At 53.6% G+C, this 10,973-nt stretch overlaps 1 protein-coding gene across 4 annotated transcripts; it reads left to right on the top strand.

Annotated features, from left to right (window-relative positions):
- The first annotated feature begins 683 nt into the window (after positions 1–683).
- Positions 684–9,401, top strand: LOC128331849 (zinc finger protein 91-like). Of its 4 annotated transcripts, none has more exons than XM_053265785.1 (4): positions 684–1,001; positions 2,409–2,497; positions 4,062–4,156; positions 5,213–9,401. In XM_053265785.1, the coding sequence occupies exons 1-4, from the start codon at positions 993–995 to the stop codon at positions 7,648–7,650; spliced, it is 2,631 nt and encodes an 876-aa protein (XP_053121760.1). In that variant the 5' UTR covers positions 684–992; the 3' UTR covers positions 7,651–9,401. The 4 variants fall into 4 exon arrangements, with proteins under 4 accessions (XP_053121760.1, XP_053121762.1, XP_053121763.1 ...); XM_053265787.1 differs by lacking the exon at positions 684–1,001 and adding an exon at positions 1,016–1,709; XM_053265788.1 differs by lacking the exon at positions 684–1,001 and adding an exon at positions 1,016–1,227.
- Positions 9,402–10,973: the final 1,572 nt, after the last annotated feature.

The following is a 10,973-nucleotide window of genomic DNA, read 5'->3' on the forward strand; positions in this document are numbered from 1 at the left end:
TAGTCAAAGTTTGCTTTGGGAACTTTGGTTGAAAAGCAGTATATAAATCTTTGTCTTATTTGTATGTTGTTGGACTACAACTCCCATTATCTGCAGCCACTTTGGCCTTAATCTGTTGTGGCTGTGGATGATGGGAGCTGTTGTGGCTGTGGATAATGGGAGCTGCAGTCCAGCAACATCTGAGGACCCGTTTGAAAACCTAATCCTAAAAATAATAATAATAGTGACCATCATCTTCTCTTGCAGCAGTGAATCCCATTAACCATGGTTGCCCAGGGACTCTGCACATGCTTAGAGACCGTTCCCTCTTGACTTCACATGCTCCAAGAATGTGCCTTGTAAGGGAAAACATATTGGGTTATGACATACTGACGTACTGGGTTAAAACATACTAGTGAGTAAAAGGAAAGGAGGTCCGAAAGGCGGATTGGAAACCTTCTCCCCCTACCCAACATTTTGGGAATTCCTTTTTGCAGCCTTCTGCCAATACCAACCGGAGTTCAAACAACGCATTTAGGTTGTTCCTGTCCTGATAATATGAGCTGAGCTAATAAAATAGCTTTTCTGCCCTGGAGCCATGACTTGGAGCCAAGGCAGGCTGACAACGCATGGGTGTGGAAATGTACCCAAGGTCATTTGAATGCGCTGCGCGCGTTTGTTGTGCTAATAAGAACCAACCCAGGAGGAGTCCCAGCCGCCCTTCCCCCTTTGCTTGTCATCGTTAGGGGCGACCCTACCCCAGCCTTTCTCCCCCACTGCTCCTGCCCCTGTGTCATTGGGGGGCGGGGGGGGGGGGGCTGGAAGGCGGCGCAGGCAGGCGATCCGCTCTCTGCTGGCTGGCGACTGGCCTGCCTGGTGCTGGCAGACGAAGGGGGGAGTGGAGCAGAGCAGCAGGGCCATGCGGAGGCGGAGCTGGGCCTGGCGGTGTATTGTCTGCAGGGCTTAACCCCTCGCGTGCTGCAGTCGGTGCGGGGGGAGCGCCCTGGGGGGCGATGGAGGCGGTAAGGGGTGGTAAGGGTGGTAAGGGGGGCGATGGAGGCGGTAAGGGATTGGAGCCGGAGGGACAAGGGAGAAACTTGGGACCCCCTAGGTGGCCGTCACCGCCGGCCGGGCGCAGCTCAAGGGGATCTGGGGAGGACCAGGCCGTGCGCTCCTGTGGGGCGGGGGCAGTGTGCATTCAGGGGAAGAGGAAGGAGGTATATCCTGGCCCGGGGATCAGAATGAAAGGTGGGGAAGGCGCACTCTTGGAGAAGGAGGAGGAGGAGGAGGAGTGGAGAATAACGCCCTGGGGGTGCTTGGAGAGGCGTGCGCTCTGGTCTGAGGGGGCTTGGCGAGGGGGGCGCTGCTGCCTTGCCCAGCGGTAGAGCGCCTTGGCAGGCGGAGGCTGGAAGCCAAGGAGTGGCAAGGTGGTCTTAGAAATAAAGGAGATCTCCCGGAGGGATGATCTGTGGGGAGGCAAGGGGGCAAGACTGTGGAAGAAACCAATGCCCCCCCCCCGGCCCTTTCCCTGGGGGCTGTGCCCTGTGTAGGCCTTGAGCAAGTCAGGGCATCTGTGGGTCCCTGGGGCCTGCGCAGTTCCCGCATCAAGAGTCCCTTCCCTACTTCGTGTTTGTGACAAGATCCCCCTCAGAGTGCTTGTGGGTGTGACACTTTCTTCCTAGGGTGTGTGCTGCTGCCACCTCCACCATTCTGACTACCCCTCTGTATAGGTATCAGCTCTGAGTCCATACAAACCACCAAACTCCCCACCTCACCCCACCCCAATCACCGGCTTCCCCCCCACCCCACCCAGGATCATTTGGTCACTGATATAGTCAAAAGCAAGGATACCTGTTAGGTGCAGATGTGTGGTACCTCCTCACTGAGTTCGACTGAAGCAGCCCACATGAACCCCAAAGAGATCTGGTGTGCTGTGGAGTGGACTAGTAGTTAACATATTGGAGTAGGATTGGGGAGACTTGGGTTCAAATCTTCACACAGTGGTTGATCTTGAGCCAGTCACACACTCACTTCCTAACCTATCTCACTGGGTTGTTGTGAAGATCAAAGAGGGCTGAAAGCAAAACAAGTATGCTACTCTGAGCTCCTTGAAGAAAGGATGGAGTGTGTGCGTTCATGTGAGAGGGAGAACAAGAGAACTTAGTTTTTCTTCTTCAGACCAGGAGCTCCCAACCTTGGGACCCCAAGTCCAACAACATCTGGGGGACCCAAACTTGGGAACTCAGACTTTAGCTTTAGACTGTACTGTGTCAGTACAAGAGGAACCCCCTTCTCTCACAATTTCCCCGTAGTCTTTAGTGCACAATCCTTGTTCAGGTTCATTTATGGAATATAGACTGCTCTTCAGCTTCACACTTTCAAAGCTTTTCTCCCCCACTCACTGATTGCAACTCTTGCCTCCCATACAGGTGGAAGCTGCGGTATCCTACCCAGGCTTTCCAGTGGAAGCTGAAAGCAATGGCCCCTTTCTTCTGGAAGAGGACCCCAGCACTCCACGGTAAAAAAAAAAAAAAGCCCCCCAAACATAAAAGCACACCACCCTTGCTTCTTCCTCCCTTTCTTTCCCCTGTGTTTGCCAACCCACTGGGGCTGCGAGCCTAAGTACCACTTGCTTGGGTATAAGTCCCATTGAACTGCTGGGGCTTTCTTCTGAGTAAGCATGCATAGCAGCAGACTGAGTCACTTTGAAGGAGCTCGGGGCTGGATTCTCTGATGCCTGAGACCTTGATATGACAGTTCTTTTAGAATCCAGGCCTCTGATACAGGGAACTGTGCTGTTATGGAATTGCTTGACTTGAGAGGTTCAAGTTTTGACTTGTAGCTGCTACTTCCCTGCTGCACAGGCCGTCCCGTTCACAGGTAGGGGGTGTCCAGGGAGAGGTTATCGCAGAGGGCACACTACACAGGTTGGTCTTGGACCCCTGGTCTCTCTCGGCACTGGGCCCTCTCCGCCTCCCTATTCCATACCTCCCAGATCAGTAACAGGCTGACTGTTTAGGCACGGGGGACTTGAATTTGCTGTTTCACCAGTCGAGGGCGTTAAAGCCAAATTAGATCTTTTAGTGGCAGTGGAAAATTGCAGTGAGACTTGAGCTTGCCCCATATCACCGACTTGAACGTATCATCAGCTTGAACATACAACTCGCCGTATCACTGACGACTTGCCATATCACCATCATACGACTTGCCGTATCTCTTAAACTTGCCGTATCACCGGTTCAAAGCATTAAAGCTGAATTAGATCTTTTAAAAACCCACATCGAGAGGAAAGCACCAGGCAGAACAGAGGTGAGCTTGCTATGCTTGAACAAGGGTTTTTGTCGCCTATGATTCAGGGGTGGCCAATCAGAGGCTCTCCAGCTGCTGTTGGACTATGACTCCCATCATCCCTTGCTGCAATAAATTGCAGCAGGGGGTTATGGGAGTCGCAGTCCAACAGCAGTTGAAGAACCACAGGTTGGCCACCCCTAGTCTAACCTTCCACTCCTAGATGTTTTTTATAAAGTACAGCAAATGGATGAGAGCCATTTGAAAATCATATGTATGTTCTGGTGAGTGTGGCTCTTTCTTTGACTTACAGGCCTGGGAAATTCAAATATCTCTTTTTGAGTGAAAAGGTCCTAAGGGCTTTTTTGACCACCCATCCTTCTTTTTTCAGGGGTCATAGGAACATAGGAAGCTGCCATATACTGAGTCAGACCATCGGTCTATGTAGCTCAGTATTGTCTTCACAGACTGGCAGCGGCTTCTCCAAGGTTGCAGGCAGGAGTCTCTCCCAGCCCTATCTTGGAGGGAACTTGGAACCTTCTGCTTTTTCCAGAGCAGCTCCATCCCCTGAGGGGAATATCTTCCAGTGCTCACACATCAAGTCTCCCATTCATATGCAACCAAGGTGGACCCTGCTTAGCTAAGGGGACAAGTCATGCTGGCTACCACAAGACCAGCTCTCCTCTCTTCTGTGTGCAGAAGGCAAAACAAAGGGTCTGTTAGGTTTGTGTGACGAAAGCACTGTGTGATCGCCCTGTATTTGTGATTGCCCCTTATATATGCTTGTTATTTAGGTTTCCGGTTGCTGAACCAAACTTCACTTGGCTGGAACAAGGGGAGGAGCTGCCAGACTCAGGAGAGAGACAAGAGCTGATAGTCGTGTATGCAGGTGAGGGATGCTTTAGGACTGTTCAGACAGCATGTACACACACACACACACACACACACACACACACTGTGAATGCATGAGGGTGGGGCTGATTGTGCACTCCGGGCTCTCTGCACGTCCCAGCAATTTGGAACTCTGTGCATGGGCAGAGACAAAAAGAACATAAACTGTGGGGCTAAATCGTTGTGAAATTAGGGGATGGGGTTATAACACAGCGGCAGAGCATCTGCTTGGCATGCGGAAGGTCCCAGGTTCAATCCCTGGCAGCATCTCCAAGTAGGGCTGGGAGAGACCTGCCTGAAACCCCAAAGAGCTGCTGCCAGGCAGTACAGGCAGTACTGAACTAGATGGGCCAGTGGCCTGACTTGGTATAAGGCAGCTTCCTATATTCCTGTAAGCGCATGAAGTCTGTTCCAGTTGTACGCACGTTCTGATTTATACTCGTTTTCTGGGCTTTCCAAGAGGTGTAGTCCAGCAGCATCTGGGGACCTAAGTTTGGGAACCTCTGCCATACACTGTTTTCTGTCCCAGAAAGCATACTGTAAGTGGGGCTAATGACAGGCTTGAGCAGCAGTACTTTATGATATGACATAAGTACATTAGGAGCTACCTTCTACCGAATCAGGCCATTGGTCCATCTGGCTCAGAACTGTCTACTCTGACTGGCAGCGGCTCTCCAAGGTTTCAGGCAGGAGCCTTTCCCAGCCCTACCTGGAGATGTTGCCAGGGAGCTTCTGCATGCAAAGCAAACACTCCACTGCTGAGGTGAAACCTCATTCCCAAGATAGGAACACAGGAAGCTGCCATGTACTGAGTCAGACCATAGGTCCATGTAGCTCAGTATTGTCTTCACAGACTGGCAGCGGCTTCTCCAAGGTGGCAAGCAGGAATCTCTCTCAGCCCTCTCTTGGAGATGCTGCCAGGGAGGGAACTTGGAACCTTCTGTTCTTCCCAGAGCGGCTCCACCCCCTGAGGGGAATCTCTTCCAGTGCTCACACATCAAGTCTCCCTTTCATATAAGGTATCTGAATGCATGCTTTTCCTTTCTCCCGGCAGGCTCCGACGTGCCACGGGAGGAAGAAGAAGAGGAAATGGTGCAGGAAGTGAAAGATGAAGAGGCCGCGACTTGCCCCCAGAGCTGCGATTGGCCTCGCGTGGAATCAGAGGAGAAGGGTGCTGCCGCTCCTGTTGTGGCCGGGGGCCCGGACCCTCGCCCCTTCCGCTGCTCGGAGTGCGGGAAGGGGTTTGCTCAGAGCTCCAACCTGGTGAAACACCAGCGGATCCACACGGGGGAGCGCCCCTTCCGGTGCCCCGAATGCGGCCGGGGCTTCAGCTGGAGCTCCTCACTGGCGGAGCACCTCAAGGCGCACGGCGGGCGCCGGCCCCACGCCTGCGACGAGTGCGGGAAGCGCTTTGCCCGCGGCTCGACGCTGGCTGAGCACCAGCGGGTGCACACGGGCGAGAAGCCCTTCCGGTGCCACCAGTGCGGGGCCCGTTTCTCACAGAGCTCCACGCTGGCACACCATCTGCGCACGCACTCGGGCGAACGCCCCCACGCCTGCCCGGACTGCGGGAAGCGCTTTGGGCGCCGGTCCACCCTCGTCACTCACCTGCGGACTCACACCGGCGAGAAGCCTTATTGCTGCAAGGAGTGCGGCCGCTGCTTTGGCGTCAGCTCTGACCTCGCCAAGCACGTGCGCAACCACCAGGCGCATGGCAGCAGTGGGGGGCATACGGGGGAGGCGCATCCCCTTCCGGCTCCCCTTCCGGCTGCCGACCAGCAGCGCCTCCCCAAAATAGAAGACACTTCGCCGGAGGGCTCGGAACCAGCTGGGCAGCAAAGCAATGGTGCCGATGGAGAAGAAGGGGAAGCGTGTACATGTCCTGAGTGTGGGGAGCATTTCAGCCAGAGTTCTGCCCTTACTGCCCATCAGAGGATCCACTTGAGCGACGTCTCCCAGCAGTACGGCGAAGCTTTTCCTGACAACAAGCCAGAACTGGAGGCTCATACGACGAGTCACAGCGTAGAGGAGCAGCCCTCTAAATGCTCCGACTGTGATGCCAGCTTCTTCGAAAGCTCCGCTCTCCAGATCCATCAGAGAGAACACCTTGGGGACGTGTCCCACGTTTGCCATGGATGTGGAGAGAAGTTCTCCAATGCCTCTGACCTGGAGCAACACCAAAGTACCCACGGCAGGGAGGAGGAGCTCGCTAAGTGTCTAGAGTGTGGGGCCTGCTTTGCTGAGACTGCTGCTCTTGCTACACATCAGAGAATCCACCTGGAGGAGAAACCCCATGGCTGCCCCGACTGTGGGGAGACGTTTCCCAGCAGCAGTGAGCTGACACTGCACCAGGCGGGACATGTTGGCAAAAAAGACGAGGAAGAGAAGCCTTCCAAATGTTCCGCCTGTGGTGCTTGTTTTCCTGAGGGTGCTGACCTCATGACACACAAGATGTGCCACGGAGCAGACGAGAGACCCCACGGCTGCCCCCAGGATGGCAAAATTTTCTCTGGTAACTCAGAGCTTGCGATTCCCCAGCTGAGCCACCCGGCAGAGGCCTCGCTGGACAAGCCATACTGCTGTGCGGTGTGTGGCAAATCCTTCGCCCTCTTTGCCACGCTGGCAGCGCACGAGCGCACCCACATGCCTGATGACGACGCCTACCGTTGCCCCACGTGTGGAGAGCACTTTCCCGACAGTGGCAAGCTAGGGAGGCATCAACGGCACCACTTAGGTGAGGAGAGGCCTTTCCGGTGCCCGGCTTGCAGCAAGGGCTTTGTGCTGCTTTCCGGGCTGCGGCAGCACCAGCGGGACCCTCCGGCCCGCTGCCCTCAGTGCGGCGAGACCTTCATGTGGCGCTGCCGGCTTACCGAACACCGGCGCATCTGCCACCCGGCGGAGCGCCCCTATAAGTGCCCTGAGTGCGGCAAGGGCTTTGCGCAGAGCTCCAAGCTCTTGCGGCACCAGGTGACGCACACCGGCGAGAAGCCGTTTAAGTGCCCCGAGTGCGGCAAAATCTTCAGCCAAAGCTCCAACCTCTCTGAGCACCGGCGCACACACGCCCCTGGGAAGGCTCACCGCTGCGCCATCTGTGGCAAGGCGTTCGCCCTGGGTTCCTACTTGGCTAAGCACCAGGCCACCCACACGGGCGCCCGCCCTTTCCGGTGCACCGAATGCGGCAAGGGTTTCCGGCAAAGCTCCAACCTCATCCAGCACCAGCGCACGCACTCGGGTGAGAGGCCATACGTCTGCGCCTCCTGTGGCAAATCCTTCATCCAGAACTCACACCTGGTCAAGCACCGGCGGGTTCACACCGCTGAAAGGCCCTACCGCTGCCCCGTCTGTGGCAAGAGCTTCCGGCAGCGTGGGAACCTCACCGAACACCAGCACCAGCACGCCGGCACCCGCCCGTATGTCTGCGGTGCTTGTGGGAAGTCCTTCCGGTGGAGTTCAGCTTTCTCCAAGCACCAGCGAACCCACCTTGCTCCTTGACCTCCGATTCCTGATCTCTGGCCCCGTGAGGGGGAAAACAGCAGAAAGGTCCCCTAGCGTATTTGGCCTTCTCCAAACCCCAAGTGACTTTGCTTCCTCCTGCTAACTTCCTGTGGCCAAACAGGAAGTTCTTCTTGGTGGTGCCTGGCCATCTCTGAGCCCTACTTGAAGCATCTCATCCCTGACTTCAGTCTAAACAGAAAGTTCTTCCTGTGAAACTCAGTGTTCTTCGGGCACCAGCAGACTCAGGTTAGGCCCTGATCCAGACCAAGCTGTTACTTGCCGACTCAAAGATTGGCCTTTCACCTTAACTTAAACTGCAGCCTTTTGTGCCCTGAGCAACAGCAGCCCTCTGAGGTTGGTGGGCTGTTTTTAGTCCAGAGCTACCTCATGAGTTCGGTGGCTGGCTGGAGATTTGAGGGTAGTCCCAGATCCTACACTCTTTGCTGGATCCTCCCCTTCTTTCCCTCCATTCTCAGCATTATGTCCGGCCTGGTGGCTCTCCATATCACCCACCCACCACCTTTTCCCTTTGGTTTGGAAAGGGTTATTCCATCACTAATGCTCTTTGCTCATGAAAGCTCTTGCCTTCTGGCTCTTTTATGGAATACTGCACAGGCACATCTGGTTGCGATTGAGGGAAAGGAAAGAGAGAAAGAAGGAGAGAAAGAAAAGAAAGAAAGAAAGAAAGAAAGAAAGAAAGAAAAGCCCTCTTCAGACATTATAACTTTCCCCTGCTGTAGCTGTGTGCAGTGGGGCAAAGAGAGAGGAAGTCCCACTCACACACAATCCCCGCTCACACACAATCACACACACAATCACAATCACACACAATCCCCACCACTCACGGTCCCAACGGAGCTTTTTCTGAAGAGGGAGTTGCCCTCCCTGTGATGGTGGGTGCTCCTGTGATTGTAGGACCCAGTCTCGCAATTATGAGAGCACCCACCATCAGGGGGAGGGCTCTGCCCTCTTCAGACAAGCCCCGTCCTAGTGAGCAGCAGGACTCGTGCGTGAGTGACGCTGTAGGGGTGGGACTTCCTCTCCCATCGCCCCGCTGTACACGGCTACTACAGCGGGGCGAAAATAGAATGTCTGGACCTTGGCTGACTAAAGACAGTTTGCGATCTTGTGAAAATGGCCCAAGTCAGGAGTGGCCACCCGGAGGCTCTCCAGCTCTTGCTGGACTACAACTCCCATCACCGCACCGCTGCAGTTTATTGCAGTGGAGAATGATGGAAGTTGTAGTCCCACAACAGCTGGAGAGTCCCCCTGGCCTAGATTATTAAAAAGTCAATTTGCATGGTTTTAATGCTTAAATGAGCAAGAAAGGTTAATTTCTGCCCACAGCGAAATTAGAAACTTCTTTTCTTTTTAAAGGTTCTTTATGTCCTCTTCTTCTCAGGGGTTGGGGTTGGAGGTGTGAAAAATATTTTATTAATTAAAAAACATACTATTGGGGGCCTCTAGTTTAGGGCATGATTTTTGGGGTGTGTGTGTGGGAAATTCATTTCCTGGGTGAAGAATGGTAAGATTTCTAGGATAGGTTGGGGTTTCCCCCCTTCTCCCTTCTCATCACTCAAAACCTGGGCTTCCTGCAAGTAGAACTCACCTATAACTATCTCCCCTCCCACACACCCACACAGTGGGCCGGGGGAACAAAAATGAAAACATTCTGAGCAGGCGTGGCTTGTGAACGCGCCTGTGGGGGCAGCGGGCGGCTTCTTTAAGGTACATGGAGCCGGTGCTCCGTGCTGCCCAGCAGCCCCTGTGGTGGGGAATCACCTCCACCACTCACCTGGCCGCTGGCAGGGGCTTGCCTCCGTGGGAGCCAGGTGAGTGGTGGAGGCGATTCCCCGCCGCGGGGGCTGCTGGGCAGCATGGAGCACCGGCTCCGTTTACCTTAAAGAAGCCGCTCGCCGCCCCTCCCCCCAGGCACGTTCACGAGCCGCGCCTGATTCTGAGTTTTCAAGATTGTTAAAATGGTAGATTGTTCCTGAGAAAGCTAGAATCTGCCCGAAATGCTATAATTTGCCATAGGATTAGATCATCCTGAAGGAACTCAAGGAAACCCTGCTGGATTAGTCCACCTAGTTCAGTATCCTGTTCCCCACAGTGGCCAACAAGAGCCTCTGGGAAGCCCACAAGGACTTGAAAGCAATTGCTCTCTCCTGCTGTTGTTCCCCCAAAGCAACTAGTCTTCAGAGGTATACTGCCTCTGAACAAGGAGGTTTGACATAGCTATGATGAGTAATAGCCAGTGATAGTCCTCTATAGATTTGCCTAAAACCCCTTTAAACCCATCTCTCCCACTGGCCATCTGCACAAAAGTGACAAAAATTCTGCGAGGAGAAAAGCTGAATTCTGCAACCTGCATATATGATGCAAATATGCATCATATCCTTAGTTCTGCTTAATTTATTCTGCTGCTGCTAGTTCCATGGTGGGACAGGACATGATGTGGAGTCCCTTGAAGGCTCCACCCCATGCATACCTGGCCTCAAGAAATCAAACAGCAACTTTTCTGGCTGCTGAGATTTCACGAGTCATTTGCTACGCACACAAGCATGAGGACCAGAAACTTGTCCTTTGAAAGAAAGGGTGGGGTGGGGGGGAAGAAAACTGACATTCTCAGGAAGCTGAATTCCATGGTCTCACATCCCGCAGCTTTTCTCTGCTGTTGTGTGATGGCAGCATATACACAATACTATTGGAGGTTTCTCTCTAGTGAATGATTCTGGTTGCAGACAGGGCTGGAACGAAGTTTGAACCACAAGTTTGGCCACAGATATAACATTTGGGCACCACAGAAATTGAAGGCTTCCTATGGAGATAAGCACCTAGGCAGCGAGCAAGCAAGGAAATAGATGCAGGCTCTATAGACTTTGTGGTGAAAGATCCCTGTTTCTCCCTCACCGTCCCATATCCCACTTTTTGCAATGACATTTGGAGGATAAGAAATACTGGAAACGCTAAATTCAAGATTACACACCTTGAGCCCTTATCCATGAAGCTGCCTTACGCTGAGTCTATCCTGTGTGAACCATTGGTTGGAGTGGTTTATTTGACTTGGCTCTAAGGTCCCAGGCAGAGGTCTTTCCTAGCTGTACTATCTGAGACCCTATTTAGCTGGTGATTTAACCCAGGACCTTGTGCTTGGTAAAGCATGTGCTTTACCATCACTGAGTGATGGCCCCTCCTCAGACAGTGCTTAATTTTCTCTCCCTCTGGAAACGGCCACCTGACCATAGAATTCTTTGAAACACACAGTCAAGGGCACCACCATTCAGGAATTGATGTCTTAATCCTCTAGAGGTCTCGAA

The sequence above is a fragment of the Hemicordylus capensis genome, chromosome 6 (genome assembly GCF_027244095.1).
Source record: "Hemicordylus capensis ecotype Gifberg chromosome 6, rHemCap1.1.pri, whole genome shotgun sequence".
In the NCBI taxonomy this organism is placed as follows: domain Eukaryota; kingdom Metazoa; phylum Chordata; class Lepidosauria; order Squamata; family Cordylidae; genus Hemicordylus; species Hemicordylus capensis.